The sequence below is a fragment of the Lissotriton vulgaris genome, chromosome 3_1 (genome assembly GCF_964263255.1).
Source record: "Lissotriton vulgaris chromosome 3_1, aLisVul1.2, whole genome shotgun sequence".
Classification (NCBI taxonomy): Eukaryota; Metazoa; Chordata; class Amphibia; order Caudata; family Salamandridae; genus Lissotriton; species Lissotriton vulgaris.
Window position 1 is genome coordinate 888,559,292 of NC_141689.1, and position 17,516 is coordinate 888,576,807.

Consider the following 17,516-nt stretch of genomic DNA (forward strand, 5'->3'; position numbering starts at 1 on the left):
TTTAGTCACCTCACGCAATGACAATTTGTCCCCTGCTTGACCCAACACATGAGCTTTCATTGAGTGGCAGTTCTTCCACATTATATCAGGTTGAAGACCAAATGTAGACAATTTTGACTATCCTTTTGCAAGAGGTTGTCATCTGGTAGTGATGCAGTAGGCGAGGATTTGATATAGCTGTTGGTACTAAAGTTAAAATTGAAGTGCTAAACAATATTGCACACATTTTTCTTCCTCGCTTCCCTCTGAGTAGCCTCTGTTAAAAGGATTTGTACTTCCCTAAAGCTACAAAGGGCTTTGGGGAAAGAAACCGAGCATCCTCCTGGCTAGTGGTGCGTCTACTGTGCACATTGCCTGGGAGCCATTTATTATGAGAAGTCACACGTCTTTCTGGCTTAAGCAATAGTAAGCAGGAACAATCCTGCCTCTGACCATGTTAAAGAGACCTGTAAGTGTTAAAAGCACTACAGTTACTAAAATGAATGCTTCTCACTTGACAATTCTTTGTGAGGCATCCCAAACTTGACGAGATGTAAAGGTGGCCAATGAGCCTGAGCGCAAAACTTTAGTTGCCTAAAATATTTGTTTAACGCAGAGCTGACTTTAAATTCCATAGCCCTGAAGAGTCTTAATGAGGAACTAGAGGATTGCTCCTTGGATAGATCTCACAACTAGATCTTCTATTTTAATCTAGGGTTTAAATTGCGAGCACCTAATAAGGTTGCACAAATGGTATATGAGCAATGCTGAATCATTTTGCTTGTCCACATGTTTTACTTATTAAATTTACTGTTAAATAAGTGTGTTTGAAAAATGACTTTACATTTTATTAGTTTTTTTGTTGGTTTCCAAAGCTTCATATTGCAGAGCACCCAGCAGGTCACCTCGTCCTAAAGTGGTTAATCGAACAAGATCAAAAGCTGAAAGAAGCTGGAAGAGAAGGTAAGTTGGATAGAAAATTGCTTGATTACTGGCATTAGTGTTCCCCAAATGTGAACTTGTGGTGGTTTGGCTCCTGGTTGAGAATTTAGGTACTTTTTTTTACAGAGAAAGTTCAGACAGTTATGTTATGTTACAAAGTTTTATACAGCACTCATATGCCTGTGGGTAAATTCTTGGCACCTGCTCTACCTGAACATCCGGAGATGGGAGCTGTTTGTTGTTGAACAACCTTGTTTTTAGCTCTTTCCTGAAAGCGATCCGTGGGGATATAGCTCTAAGATGTGGAGTGAAGGTGTTCCAGAGCCTAGCCGTACAGCTGACAAAGCTCCTCCCCCCCCAGTTCATTTTCTTGAATTTGGTAGTAGCTATCTGTAAAGATCCAATTTCCAGTCAATTTGATGAAGATCAAATAGCTTTATTTGAGAATCAAGGCAGATGCCTCCAGCACAGCTTGACAGCTCAAATATCAACTCCTATAATCAAAAGCTAACATTCTATCCTGCCAACATAGCTAACATTCTAATGATGACATGCAGATGCACTCAACTCTACACATCTCCCTACTTAACATACACTAAATAAATTATACTTTTTTTTCATATAAATCATATTTAAGGAATATAATACATTTCCATTTTTTATATTCAAAAGACATCAATCTTCAGAAACATGAACGGAGCAAAGCATTTGCATATGTTTCCAGTACTCCAAGCTGATCCATCGGATAGGATAACATTTCTTTTTATAGACTTCACTTGTATCGGTGCAGAAAATTTGCTGTCACCCTTTGTAGTTACACCACCACGTTTTATGGTCACCCATTCACCAATCTCAAATTTAATATCTTTCATACTTCCTATCATTATAATATCTAGTAGATTCAGCTTGCATTTTAACTACTTTATCTTCCACAGCAGTTCTGTCCACCCACACACTATCTTTCACTTTCAACCAACCAGGAAGCTCTTTGACAACAGGTTCATGTCCCTTTAAAGATATAAATGGAGAAACCCCTGTTATTGAATGCGACGTAATCCTGTAAGACCACACCAATTTTTTTTATTCTTCACGCCAAGACAAACCATTAGACGGGGACAACTGAATATTATCCATAATCAATCGGTTAATTCGTTCCACTAAACCATTAGATTGTGGCCTAAATAGAGCAACCCTCTCATGAATGATCCCAAATTTAGAAAGAAATTCCTGCATTTCTTTCGACACCAATTGCACACCATTATCTGACACTAGTGTCTTGGGTATCCCTTCATTCATAAACACCCTTTCCACAAAATCAACAACTCTTTGAGTATTTATAAATCCTGTGCTTTCCACCACAAATTTTACTCACAGTATATCCAAAGGAGGTAGAACACGATTTCAACAGTTGTAGGTTCCAGCTAAATCTCAACAGGTAGATAATTCTCCAATAAATCCATAAATCCTGGGGTGAAGGTATCAATGTCTCTGCCCCCTGCGCAGAGAAGACCACCTCGTCGCCAATGTAAAGATCCAATTTCCAGTCAATTTGATGAAGATCAAATAGCTTTATTTGAGAATCAAGGCAGATACCTCCAGCACAGCTTCACAGCTCAAAGATCAACTCCTATAATCAAAAACTAACATTCTATCCTAGCAACATAGCTAACATTCTAATGATGACATGCAGATGCACTCAACTCTACACAGTCATTCTAGCAATGGCTGAACAGAGAGGTCTGTTGGGAGTGTACCACTTAACCCCTTGCCCGCGGCCGGAATTCTGCTCCTGTGCGGCACATTCCGATAGCGGGCGTGGTCGTGACGGCTCCCGGCCGTCATCCGCACACGAGCACTGTGTGCCATGACGGACGGGAGCCGTCACCAGCACGCAAGGGGTTAAAATGTTCCCACAAAAACCCAAGTCCTGCCTGATGTAGGACTTTATGAGCCATGCAGAGTGCCTTGAGCTTGATGGCCCGGGAGCCAGTTCAGTTTTCGAATACCTGAAGAAATGGAGTGAAACTTGGGAGTATTCAGAATCATTCTAGCTGCAGCATTTTGGACTGATTGAAGCTTTCCAATAAGTTTTTTCCTGTAGGTTCATGTACAGTCCAATTTTTTAGAGGACTAATGCTGTGACCAGTTTTGCAGCGTGAATCTTTCTGGATTCACTATGCTGTGCATATTCCGCGGTCTTGTGGTTGGGTCCGGATTCGTAGTCTTTTCTTTGTTTCTCCTTTTTTTTTTTTTTGTAGCCCTTGTGGGCGTGGGCGTCACACCTCCTCGGGTGCATTTCCGGTGACGTCGGCATGCTTCCTGCGGAAGCTCCCACTCTTGGGCGCCATCTTCAGATTCTTTTTTCCGCTGTCGGGTCTGGATCGTTCCCGTTGGGCTCCAGACATTTTTGGAGAAAGTACTGAAAAGAGTGAAAATTGGAGGAGATATTAGAAGAAGACTAAGGAGACTTCACAGAACATTGACGAGAAGGAAGGTGAAAAACCTCAAGAACTTCGACGTTCGTCGACGTCCACGCGCTCAGGGAGACCAGAAGGCACGAGGATGGACAACACGCCGTTCAAGTTCTGCCCGAACTGCAGACACAAGTACGCACAGAAAGACCAGCACCCGGTTTGCAACCTCTGCCTGCCGGTAGAACACAGTAGCGAGGACTGCAACGCCTGCGCCGTCTTCGCCCAGAAGACCCTCCGTGTGAGGAAGAGACCGAGGGTAGCACACGCCGCCCTCGGAGGAAAATCCCCGACGCCATCGCTGTACGAGCTGGGGATGTCCTCAGAGGAGGAGGACAACGCTGCCGCCGAAGACGACGGCTACACGGTCGTAGAGACCGATTACAAGAAGACACCTGATAAGGTAGGAGACTCGTCGTCCCACAAGAGCACGAGAGACTCTGAGTCTCGAAAGCACGAGGCCAAGAGCCCGAAGGCGCCGACGCAGCGACATCTGCCGTCCGCGACCAGGAGCAGGCCCAGCGGATCCTCGGAGAAGGAGTCCCCGGCGCCGAAGGCTGTTGAACAGCAGAAAGCGTCGAAGATCGTCGCCGAAAGGGACCGATCGACGTCGAGGGAGAAAGACCCTAAAGCCTCGTCAGTGCCCAAGGACCCGAAAGCCAGTTCGACATCCAAGCCGTCGACGCCGAAAACATCGACGCCGAACCAGGCGCCGAAGAGAGGTGCCGAACGTTCCGAAGCCGAGAACGCGGCCGAGGTGGAAAGGAAAAGACGGCGGCTGGAAGCCGAGATGGCAAGCCTCTTGCAACAGAGAAAGGAGGTTGCCGCCGAGATGAGTACCTTCACGATCCCACACAAGACCAAGCACACCGTGCTAGATCTGGTCGAGGAGGAAGAGGAACATGTCGACGACCACGTGCCTAGCAACGAGATGGTCGACGACCGGGAAGCTGAAGAAAATCCCTACGAGGATTACAGCTACGAGGACAAAGAGGGCAGTAGAGTCGACGCCGAGTCGGTCACCTCTGACCCACGTGAGGAGGATTACCTAGATGTCGACACCGAGAGCCCAGAGGAGGCGGTAGACTCATACCCCTCGAGACCCTCGCCGCCGGACGACATCGGGGCTTACAACTCGGCGATACAATCTGCCGCGACTGCATTCAAGTTAAAGCTCGACTAAGAAAAGCCGAAAGCAGACTTCCTGCTAGAGACATTGCTCCCAACACAAACAAGAAGCCAGTTCCTCCCAATGCTCGGGAGCGTCTTGGCACAGGGAAAGGAAGCGTTCAAAGAGCCCGCAACATGCAAGGTGGTAACTCCCAGAACAGAGAAAAAATACAAACACTCCTCGAAGGACCCGGCCTACATTCGAGGCGAGGTCTCCGCTGACTCCATTATCACGGCCACAGCTCGGAAGAGGGCGAGCGTATCTACTACCTCGGGCCCACCGCCGGATAAGGAGAGCAAGAGGATGGATCTGGTGGGGACACGGATCGAGCGAAATGCCGCGACCCACTGGCGCATGGCTAACTCCAACGCCCTGTTAAACAGGCACATGTACCAGATCATGGAGGGGCTGGGGCACTTGGTGAAGGACCTACCCCAGGATGCCAGGCAGAAGGCCGAAAAACTGATCGAAGAAGGGAAGAACGCGGCAAATTCTTGCCTTAAGACGGCCCTGGACGGAGCAGACACCGCCAGCAGGCTGATGATGATGGGTGTCACGGAAAGGAGACACGCCTGGCTCAGGATCTCAGGGTTCAAACCCGAGGTACAACACAGTATCCTGAACACACCGTTCAATGGCGGAACACTTTTCGGAGCTACGGTTGACGACAAACTATGCCAGCTCAAAAAAGATAACGAGACTGCAAGATCCATGGGTGCATTGCAGTTCAGAGGCAACAGAAGGGGCACCCCGGCACGGAGGCCCGGCGGGAGAGGTGGAAACCAGCCTGGTACATCGCACCAGGCCTTCCAGCAGACGCACCAGGCAGACTCGCAGGCTCAGCAAGGTCACCAGAAGCAGTCCTGGCAATACCAACCGAGGGGTCAGTCCTTTCGAGGGAGAAATGGACTTGGCCAGAATAGAAGAGGGGGGCAGCAGCCCACCTCGAAGTGACTTCACACCTTCCCGGGTGCCCGACCACAAAAAAGATCCCAGGGGGCACCACGTAAGAAGGGGTCAGAACAATCTAATGGCCTACGACCACATGACACCAGTGGGAGGAAGGTTAAAGTTCTATCTCCAGGAATGGAGAGAAATAACATCAGACAAATGGATCCTAAACATCATTCAATTCGGATACTGCTTGGAGTTGGAGAGAAAACCAACAAACAGAAGACCAAGGGGGAGGCCACCAGCAAAAGAACAGCTGGCGAGGCTTCAGGAAGAAGTGCAAGAACTTCTACAGAAAAAGGCCATAGAAAGAGTTCCCTTCAGAGAAAGGAACAAATGAATATACTCAACGTACTTCCTAGTGCCAAAGGTCGACGACAAAATGAGACCCATCCTAGACCTGAGGTTCCTCAACAAATTCATAAGAACACAAAAGTTCAAAATGACCTCCTTGCAGGAAGTGCTGCCGCAGTTACAGGTCAGAGACTTCATGGTCACGATAGACCTCAAGGACGCCTACTTACACATACCGATGAACGACAAACACAAGCATATGCTCAGGTTCGCAATCGGAGGAGGCCACTACCAGTTCACAACACTGGCCTTCGGACTAAAATCAGCACCAAGGGTGTTCACGAAGTGCCTCGCGGCAGTCGCAGCGCACTTACGAAGAAAGGGGATACACGTATACCCTTACCTCGATGACTGGCTCGTGAAAGCAAACTCGTATCAGAAGTGCAGGCAGCATGCACATACAGTGACGAGCAGACTCATAAACTTGGGGTTCTCCGTCCATTGGAAAAAATCATCAATGGAACCGGAGCAAGTGAAGACCTTCCTGGGGGCGGAGATCAACACCTTACAGGGCAAAGTGTTCCCCAGCGAGAAGAGAGCAAGGGCACTGGTCAAGGAAACTCGCCTATACCGAAAGGGGCAAGCTCGGACAGTGAGGACTGCGAGCAAGATCATGGGGATGATGGCATCATGCATCCACCTAGTGCCGAATGTGCGGCTCCACATGAGACCCATGCAAGAATGGCTGCAGGAACAATGGTCACAGGCTTCGGGCAGTTGGGAGGATCTTGTGGTGGTGACGCACGCAGTGCAGAAGGAGATGGCATGGTGGACCCTAGAGAACTTAAGAAGGGGACAGCCTCTTACACTCCCAACTCCGACAGTGACCATCACCACGGACGCATTCCTGAAGGGATGGGGCGCTCACATGGAGGAGCTCAAGGTGAGGGGCCTTTGGACGCCAGCAGATGCGACAAAACACATCAACTTCCTAGAGCTCAAGACAATCTTCCTTGCACTGAAAGCCTTCCAGACAAGGCTGTACAGACAGAGGGTGTTGCTACAGACGAACAACACCACGGCGATGTTCTACATCAACAAACAGGGTGGAACACAGTCGACAACGCTCTTGACGCTGGCACAGGAGATATGGAGGTGGGCCATCCCTCTCCAGATAGACCTGCTAGCCATACACCTACCAGGGAAGGAGAACATTCAGGCAGACTGGCTGAGCAGACAGACCTCGGCGTCCCACGAGTGGGAGCTCAATGCTCAGGAGACAAGGATGCTGTTCAACAGGTGGGGAACACCATCAGTGGACCTGTTTGCAACATGCCAGAATGCGAAATGCCGAAACTTCGCATCCAGACAGCACGAAGAGGGGTCCCTTGGGAATGCCCTATGGATAGATTGGTCCGGGAAATTTGCATACGCTTTTCCCCCGATACCACTGATACACAGAGTACTGAGCAAGTGCAGGGCGAGTACCATGACCCTGGTACTGGTCGCGCCGCAGTGGGCGAGGCAGACATGGTACTCGCAGATCATGGAGATGGCGCAGTGTGCGCCCCACAGATTCAGCAGGAGAAAGGACCTGCTCTCCATGCAGAACGGAGAGGTGCTGCACCCAGAACCAGAGAGCATGAGCCTAGTAGCATGGCTCCTGAGGACATCGAATTCGCACATTTGAAACTGCCAGAGAGCACCCTCAGGGTCCTTCGGGAGGCACGAAGGCCCAGCACAAGGAAGTGCTATGTCGCAAAGTGGAAAAGGTTCACGATGTGGTGCAGGAGGGAGAGACTTCACAATAAAATGAAGAAAGACTCCACGATACTGAAGTACCTGACACACTTACTGGACAAAAAGCTCAGCTCGTCCTCCTTGAGAGTTCACCTGGCGGCTATAGTGGCATACACAAGGGGTGAGATGGGCAGAAGCTTCTTCACATCACAAGTTGTAAAGAGGTTCCTAGAAGGAGCAAAAAATATTGCACCACCCAAGCGGGTGCCGCCACCGGCATGGAACTTAAACGTGGTCCTGACGGAACTCATGAAGGAGCCCTTCGAGCCACTTCACAAGGCCTCTTTGAAGATGCTAACTAGGAAAACTGCTTTCCTGGTTGCAATTACGTCCTTACGCAGAGTGAGCGAGCTGCAGGCGCTAACGCTGCAGGAGCCCTACTTACAAATACAGTGACAGGGTGGTGATGAGGACCGACCCACACTTCATGCCGAAGGTGGTGTCCAGGTTCCACATGAACCAGTCCATACAGATACCGAGTTTTTTCCAAAAACCAACCACTAGCGCAGAGCGAGCTCTGCATACCCTGGACGCCAGAAGGGCGGTCATGCATTACATCGAAAGGACACAGGAAAACGAAACAGTTCTTTGTGTCGTTCGTCAACAGTTACATGGGCAAAGCAGTCATTAAGACCACTATTGCACGATGGATCGCGCAGACAATCCAACTCTGCCACAAGAGGGCAGGAGAAGAACTGACAGAGGGGGCACGCGCCCACTCCACTAGGAAGAAGGGGGCTACAATAGCCTTCCTTGCCAATACTCCCATACAAGACATATGCCTGGCAGCAACATGGGCTTCGGTGCACACATTCACGAAGCACTATTGCGTGGATGTTCAGATGAACAAGGAAGCACAAGTCGGACAAAGGGTGCTCCAGCATATATTCAGAAACCAGAGCTCATCTTCCACCCAGCCACCAAGGAAATGAGAAACCGCTACGAAATCTATGCACAGCATAGTGAATCCAGAAAGATTCACGCTGCAAAATGAATAGTTTCTTACCTGTCGGTGTAGTTTTGCAGCTTGAAGATCTTTCTGGATTCACTAGCGAACCCACCCACCTCGGCCAGAAAGATGAGGCTGGAGAGAGAAGAGGTGGTCAAAAAAAAAAAAAATGGAAGATGGGAGGAGAAGAAGTAACAGAATATAAGGACAAGTGGTAAAGAGATTATCACCTGAATAGAACATTGCCATAGCTTCGGAAAAGAAGGAAACACGGAAAAAAGAATCCGAAGATGGCGCCCAAGAGTGGGAGCTTCCGCAGGAAGCATGCCGACGTCACCGGAAATGCACCCGTGGAGGTGTGACGCCGACGCCCACAAGGGCTACAAAAAAAAAAAGAGAGAAACAAAGAAAAGACTACGAATCCGGACCCAACCACAAGACCGCGGAATATGCACAGCATAGTGAATCCAGAAAGATCTTCAAGCTGCAAAACTACACCGACCGGTAAGAAACTATTCGTTTTCCTGGTGTTGCTGGGAATAAAAGGGAGGATATTTCTTCTCATTCTAATGGTATGATTTGAAGATGAAACTACCTTGGATACTTGAGCTCCAAAATTGAACTTGCCTTCTATAGTATGTCCCAAGGTCTTGGCCTTTGTCACAGGTACAGGTAGTGGAGCTAGGTTATCCGGCCACCATGCTGAGGACCATGCTGGGAAAAGGTTGCCGAACACTACTACCTCGGTTGTACCTGAATTGAGTTTTAAGTAATGCTTGCTCATTCATAAGCTGATAGCAACTATGCAATCATGGAGTCTTGATGGACCTGAAGCCTCTTTATCGACTGCTGAGACTACCAACGGAGTGTCATCAACATAGGAGGTAGAATTTAGGTTGAAGCTTCTGATCAAATATACTAGTTCTGAAACGTATATATTTAGCAGGGTTGGGCTCATTGAAGAGCCCTGAAGAACCCTGCAGGTCCGTGTGAATGGTAGGGAGTTATATTGACCCAATGTTAGAATTTCAGCCCTTTCTGAAAGGAAGGATGAAAGTATTGAAAGGACCTTATCTTCAAGTCCGATGTCATTCAGGCGGTGGACCAGAAGCTTATGCGTCCACTGTGCTGGACGCCGCAGACGGGTCCAACAAGATGATGGCTGCTTATCCCCCATTATAGAGTGCAGTTCTCTTCTGTGGTTTTTATTAAGGCAGTTTCAGTGCTGTGGTCTGCTCTAAACCTGAACTGACTGGGATCTAACTGATGGTTGTGGAGAATGAATTTAGATAATTCTGCATTAATAATTTTTCAGCAATTTTTGCTGGAAGAGGAAGCCTAGAGATTGGATGATAGTTTGTGGGGTCGCGAATATCAAGAGTTGGCTTTTATATTAAAGGGAGAACACAGGCTTTTTTCCACATAGTGAGAAACACCTCTAGTGAGTACATTTGATTAAAAATAGAGTATAAGTAGGTAGAGATAGGTTGCACTGCAAGTTTTAATATCTTAGGATGACATGGGTCATCCGGTGATCCTGATTTAGCACCTAATAGGAGAGAAGCTACTTGGTTAGGAGAAGTGGATGTGATTCCAAAAGCGGGGATAGCCATGAACTTCCTGATGATTCAACTCAATAATATCCTGGGAATTCGATTTGTCAAATATATTAAAGATTTGGTTGACCTTATCTTTAAAAGTAGAGGCCAGAGTGTCCCAAAATGGACTGTGGATGGTCAAGTTATTATTCGGGACCGAAGTGAGCCTTGTGACCACATGATACAATTCCTTGTTGGAGTTGGATGCGTTCTCCATCAATTGGGTGTAGTAAAAACTTTTTTCATTAATAAGAAGGGTTTTATATTTAGCTAATGCTGATTTGTATAGCTGTTTATCTTTGTCATCATATTGTTTGCACCAGCGTCTTTCTTACCTTCTGGAGACTTGTTTTTCCTGTCTCAAGGCTTCTGAGAACCAGGGAGCCGAAGGTTCTCCTCTGTTTATGGGACGTAGTTGGTGGAGCAAGTTTAATGAAGGGACAGTTAAGCTATGAAGTATAGGCTGAGGAATTAACATCAAGAAGGATGCCAGGCTGACTCTGCGCTAGGCAGAGGGTTAAGTGTCACTGTGTCTATTTTATGCCACGCTCTGCAGGTGACAGTTTTGTCTGGCTTAGAAAAGCGCTTTCCTGTATAGGGCAACTTGTATTCAAAGAATATAGTTCGGCGATCTGACCAAGTAAGCAGAAGTGTCTTAGAGAAAATTATGGCATAATTATTAGAAAGTCTGTCAAGGGTGTGACCAGCCGAGTGTGTAGGATCACTAACACGTTGTCTAAGTCCTAGCTCTGATGCCATCTCAAAGAGCTTGAGTATCATTATCCTGTATGGATTCTAAATGGAAATTAACGTCTGAGTATAGTAAAGTTCTCAAATTTGAGGACATGTTCCATCAACGAATGAAAGTTATGCAAACATGTGCTTTTAAGCCCTGGGGCCAGTAGATAAGCAGGCCATAAAACAGCTCTTGATTTTAGAAACCTAGTTTGATCAGAAAAGCCTCGCAGTCAGTGGAGGGAATGGCATTGCAGTGGGTATTTATCCAACTGTGATAAATTAAAGCGAGGCCACCGCCTCTTTTGATAGGTCTATCTAATCTGAACAATTTGAAGCCAGGTGGAACTTCTATGGCGAAGTCTGGGTCAGTCGCCACATCACCCCATGATTCCAGAATGAAGAGAGCATCAAGCTTAGCAGCATCAATAAATTCAGCTATTTCCTATTTGTGTTTTGGTAAAGGTCATGCAGTAATAAGCGCAAGCTTGAGTGCATTTTTACTCGAAAGTAAAGACCTTGGGGGATATTCTCAAGAACGTGTGATAATTAGCGCAAAATTAGCTTAACGCAACTCTTCACATTGCAGTCTATCGTGGGAAAATAACGTAGTGTTAACGTTGTATTCTCAACACGGCGGTACAATGCGATAGTCACACGATAATGTGTCAGATGGCCACGTTAAAATCAACGGAACGACGGAAAAATTATCTGTGGCTCCAATGGCATCTGTTCTTCTGGTGTGGCTCTGGGCTGGGCCTGGGCTCCCTTTTCTGGTGCAGGTTGTCGTCCTACTTTACACCAGGTGAGAGCAGGTGTTAAATCCCTGCTTCTAACGCACCTTATCGCCTGTTATGTGATCTTATCGCCGATATGGCTGGTCGTTGAAAATGTTGCGGAGTGGTGTTTTTGCTGCTTTTTGCACGGGAACTCTTACTCTGCATCTCAGTAGAATTAGTTGCCGGGCTCATATGTGGCAATATTTTTTGCAGTTGCTATCGCAGGTAAACTGGTGATATCAGCTGTTAGCACCAGCTTGTGAATGGGGCGATACATTTATTGCACTCACGATAAGTCCTTTAGAATATGCCCCCTTGTATTCAAGGAGGATCTCATGGGCAGTGGTTTCAAAACAGTAACCATACTGTGTGGGCACAAAATCCTGTCTGAAGGGACTGCTGAGTAAAAATAAAGTTGCATACAGTCAAGGGTGCACGGAGGACGAAAGGCATAAGAGTGCCTTACCTCAATAATTGATGCAGGCCTCTTTTTCTCCTGAAAAAGATTCAAGGCCCCTAGTCCTGTGCCCGGTCCAGGTGCGGACTGGCACAGAAGGGCTTGCCTTTGGCACAAAACGATCAAAGTAAGTAATTAAATCAAATGGGCTTCTAACTGGGGTCCAGCAACCCATGTAGCACCCACAGGTTCCCCTGTGGGATGCTACTACTGCTAAATTGAATGTAAAATAAATTAAAGTTAGAAAAGAGAAGCATAAAATGAATATAACCAGATTGGTGGTCCCATACAGTAATGGCCACCACCCTATGAAGAGCCAGGCACCTCCCAAACCGGAAGTACAGCGAAATTAAAAGCATAGTCGCGTCCACGCTCTAGCTTGCTCAGGAGGAGCTGTGCGGATGCAAAGTGTCCATTGCTAAATACCCTCTGAGGGAGGGGGGGCGTGTCCAACCTTGGCGCCGGAGCGCGAAAATATCAAAGTAAGTGGGGAAATCAAATGGGCTTCTAACTGGGGTCCAGCAACCCCTGTAGCACCCACAGGCTCCCACGTGGGATGGTACTTCTTGTAAATTAAAAGTAAAATAAATTAAAGTCAAAGAGTAATTTGACAGCAGCGGAGACCAAAATAACTCTGTAGTTCCAATGTTGGACTTGGACACCTATATTAACTCCTTCACTGGACTCTATTAACTCCTGTACGAGATTTCCCCCCCCCAGCACTTAAATCCATGAATACCTTCGACCCCATCTGAACAGAGTATTGCATCCCTTTTCTTAAAAATAGTAGATTGTCCATGTAACCACTAGACCCACTCCTATCCCTTTGTTTGGGGGGGGGGGGGGGAACAATGCCCTAATTACCCCTTACTAGACGGAAACAAATGCATGGGTCTTAAAGGGAATCTTTCCAGAGCAATTAAATATGCCATAGCATTCCCCTTTCTAAACTAGCATTGGCATAGCCAATAGGTCTCGCCTTTAGGACCATAAGGGTTTAGCCATGCAGCACATTATCCTGGGTGCTGTGCCGCTAGGAACTGAATTGCTATACAATTACTACACACTAAGTCATGCAGTCAAAGGAGACGTTGGTGGAGATGCTTAGAGATATTTGTTTGTTATGGTTGTGAGCGTAAAATGGGGGTGACTTGAAATCTTTTTGTGGGGCAGTGGAGGGAAGGGGGATTGAAAGAGCTGTGGGAGAGATTCGGGTTGTCAAATGCTGGCTGTACTCTGTGAGAAAAAAATGCTTGTTCTGGTAACAAGGGAAGGCAGAGGTGGTTAAAGTAGGGAGTGGTGAGCTGAGTCCTGCTGCAATGGCTGTGAGAGGGAGAAGGTGGGGTGCAAGAACAGGGAGGAGGATGTGCTAGAAGGAGGGGAATATAAAGGGGAGATGAAGATAGGAGAAAGCACAAGTGTATGGAGGAGAGAGGTGAGCAGGAAGGAGGGAGAAGTGTAAAGAGAAAGAGACCAGGAAAGTGGGACGTTGTAAACGGGTGAGGAAGGTGGGAGGAAACAAGCGTGGATGGAAGGCCTGGTGTAGAAAGGGAGAGGCGGATCGAATGTCAAGTCAGTGAGCTGGAGAGAGAAATGGGGGAAAGGAGAGCCGGGAAGAAGCGGCAATGTAGAGAAGATAGGGGAAAATGTGAATCAAAGACAATGCAGACAGAGGGCTGCTCTAGCTCAGTGTGCAAGTGGTCCGCAGGGAGCAAACTAATCATTCAGATGCAGAAAGAGCTGCTCCTGGCTCAGGGTGCAAGCGGTACTCCAGGAGCAATCAGAGCTTCAGATGCAGTGGGAGAGCTGCTCCTGGCTCAGGGTGGGCACAATAACAATGCGACGTGTGCGCCCTTCAACTGCGGGGCGGGTGAAAGGAAAGCAACAAGGGTGGGCAGATATTTGAATGCGGGTAAGAAGCACACTAGAGCGAGTAATAAAAAAAGGCGCGTATAATGTGCTTAGCAAAAAAGAAAACCAGCATTGCGCGCTAGCTGCCCCAAGACGCGATATGTGGTGGGGGAGGGGGAGAAGCGGGAGATGTGTGCGCGCGATAAAGGGGAAAAAAAGGACGCAAGTGGTGCGCGCGTGATGGCGCCTGCGCCTGTGCATGTGCGCGTAACCGCACGCTCCATGCCAGCAAAAAGCATGTGGTAAGACTTTTCAAAGCCTACTACTAAATTTCTCGCATAGCAGCGCATGCGCAGGCTCAGTGAGACCTAAAAACTAAAGAAAACAACACCCTGCTTAATAAAGCAAAACATATCTTTTACCTTCTATATCAGTGTTGATTGAAAAAGTAGACACTATCCAACAAAAATAGTTTGCAGAAAATGAGTTCTTACAGAATTTGCAAGCTGTATTAACGCCACAAAGGAACACAGAAATAGTGACAACTTCAGTTTACGATACCTTAAGAACTATGGTCAATCAAGACATTAATTGCGTACTTCTTCTTTTGGACCTCACTGCCTTTAGCACCATTGATCACACCATACTCTTGTAAAGGCTCATCTCTTTTGCCATGGGGGCGAGGGAGGTGGGGGGGGGGGGGGGGGGGTCAGTGCTTGCCTCGATAGTCTACTTGCTCTTGGACCGGTGTGAATGCATCCATCTAACCTCTTTTCAAGTTGAAGCTAAACCCCTTCATTGGGGTGTACTTCATCCAACTATAATTTCCCCTTTACTGTGTAATCTTTATCTGGCCTCATTCTCGTTTTTGTTCCTACAGTACAGTGTAAAAACGTCATTCTATGCTGAGGACGCCTAACTGGTTTGCCATGTACCGAGTTTACTGAGCGACTGCCCCTAATACTAACATTGTCTCAAGCCTCGATGCATGCAAAATTCCTAAACTGACCCCTCATAAAACATAAATTCCATCTATTTATAAACAAATCAATAAATGGGATCACTCCCTATGGCCTACGGTGTTAGGCCCTGCTTTGCACAAGATCACCACAGTTGTTGGTCTAGGATTTATCCTATTCTCAAAATGATATTTAGACCTGTAGGTCTCAACAGTGGTAAAATTCTTTCTCGTCAAACTGTGAACCTAAAGAACATGGTTCCATTTCTTTCATTTCCCTATGAAGTTGCAGTGGCTAACGGTTTAATCTCAACACAACTCGACTTGGGGCAAATCTGCCTACCTGAGCCACACTCAAAAATATCTTAAAAGATTTCAGAACTTCGAAAATGCCACCATCACGCTTATTTTCAAAATTCTAAAATGTGAGCATACTTCTGCCTATCAGGAGTCTCTCCTCTTGCTGCCGATAAAAATATCGATCCAGCTCAAAGCTGCATATCTAATGCATAAGGCATGCTACGAATCCCTTCCTGCTTTCCTGGCTACAAATTGAAGAAGTACCACCTAGTCCAAGATTTAAGATTTGCTAAGTCCATCTTTTTGGCAGTCCACAAATGTATTCTACAGAATTTAGGAGGCAGTGATTTGAGTTCATCTCCCACTTGTGAAACTCACTAACACAGGGAAAGACCAAAACCTATTCAAATTTCGAAACGCTTTTAAAAACCTGGCTCTTCCCTTAATCAACTGTCCAGATAATCTCACTCATTTGCTTGAATCCCTTCTGTTTCCATTATCAAGCAATTAAAGGTTCTAATAGCAAGGGTACCTTTTTAACTGTAAATTTAGGTGGGGAATTGAGAAATACCCTGTCTCGATCGCATAATGCCTTTACTCCCCTGGTCAAGACTACGCTTTCTGATGGATACTTCTAACCACTGATTCCCCAGCTTTAGAATGTCACCAGGCTACCAGACTGGATACAGAAGATGTTTTAGTATAGTTAGTTGCTGCATGCCAATAGGTGACATTGTGCGAGTCCGTGTCCACTCCTCTCTGCCCCGAAAGTGATGATTGGAGCCTTATATAGGCACCACCCAGGCACGCTGTTGTCCGTTCCTTTCTTTTTGCACCTTCATATGTGCATTTCAAGCTAGCTTGCTTTTGTCTCATCACTTTACATGCTTTTTACTTAACCTCATAGTACCACATGCTTTTAAATCTTGTAGGTATTGTTGCAAACAAATGTCTGACAGATCCCCATGTCTAGGATACTGCCACCACCCCAAGCTGGGCGGGGAGTGCATTATTATAAATCCTTAGGTGATCCAGGACTGCAAAGTCAAGCTGCACATTGCTGGAAATTTCTTAAAGGCCACTCCCACTTGAAGTCAAGGACACTGACCTGTTCTCTGGGCCTATCATGCAACAGATCTGCATTGCACTCCAAGCCTTAAGGTAAGTCCAAATTGAAGAAGGAACACCAGAAGCCCAAGTGGGCCTTTGGCACTTTCCTGAAGTTATGAGGACTTCTAGATGCCCAGTAGTCTCGCTTCCGGTCCCCTACCAAGGAGCAGATTCTGCAGCTGATTTTCCAATGCACCCCGAGTAATCAGGTCTGCCAGCGACACCACAGTAAATTGAGGTATCTGAAAGAAACACGTTAGTGTTAGATTCCTTACCTTAGAATATCCCCAGGCGTCAGTCTGGATCCGGAAACTTTTGCGTAGCAGTACCCCTGCGCGTCGGTAGGCGTCGTCTGCAGGCGTCCCCTGCGGCTCCGCGTCCGTCGTCGGCGTCGTGCGCCGTTATGACGTCGCTGGAGTATATAGACGCCGCCTCCGCGCGCTGACGTCAGTTCTTCTTTTTTCCGCGCCAGTGGACGCAGATCTGAAGAGCAGTACTCCGGTCTTTGACCAAGTTTTTCGAATTGTTTTTTCTCTATTGTGCCTGTTAGGATGCCTGGGTTCAAGCACTGTGATGACTGTGAGCGCACGATGTCGGTCACAGACCATCACCGCCTCTGTCTCCGGTGTCTGGGCCCCGACCACGACGTGGATTCCTGCGTCGACTGCCGGGCCCTCACCAACAAGGCTAGGCGGGAGCGGTCCCGCAAGCTACTGGAGCTCCGGGTGTCGGCCCCACGTCGGGACCGGGAGCGGTCCCGGTCCGGCCGGAGGTCGAGAGAGCGTTCGAGGGAGCGGTCGCGGAGCCGCGCCGAGCGTTCCGGAAGTCGACACCACTCGTCAGGCTCATCAGGTAGGAAGCACAAGAAGTCGGGGCGTCGTCATCGTACCCCCGACTCCCCCCGACGCTCGCGCGATGCGGCCGGGGGCTCGGGTGACCCCAACCCCGCGGCTCCGCGAGAGTCGCCGGCGCGGCCTGCCTCATACCCTCCGGTCCCTGGGCACGGCGCGACGCCTGAGGAGATCGAGGCGTTCCTCATGGCCATGAGGGCGCTCGGTTCTCCGACGGGGCCTACGGCGCCTTCGGGCCCAGTGCCACCGTCTGGGGGCCCTAGCGGTTCGGGTGTCCCTGCCTCCGCGCCGTCGGGTGCTCCGGCCCGACGGCTCCGACC

General features: G+C 47.9%; 1 protein-coding gene across 2 annotated transcripts in view; it reads left to right on the forward strand.

Annotated features, from left to right (window-relative positions):
* Positions 1 to 17,516, forward strand: part of PUM3 (pumilio RNA binding family member 3) — a 320,840-nt gene that overhangs the window by 260,340 nt on the left and 42,984 nt on the right. For both annotated transcript variants that reach the window (XM_086961213.1, XM_086961214.1), the window contains exon 16: positions 855 to 942. In XM_086961213.1, the coding sequence (XP_086817339.1) occupies positions 855 to 942 (88 nt within the window). The remainder of the gene's footprint in view (positions 1 to 854; positions 943 to 17,516) is intronic.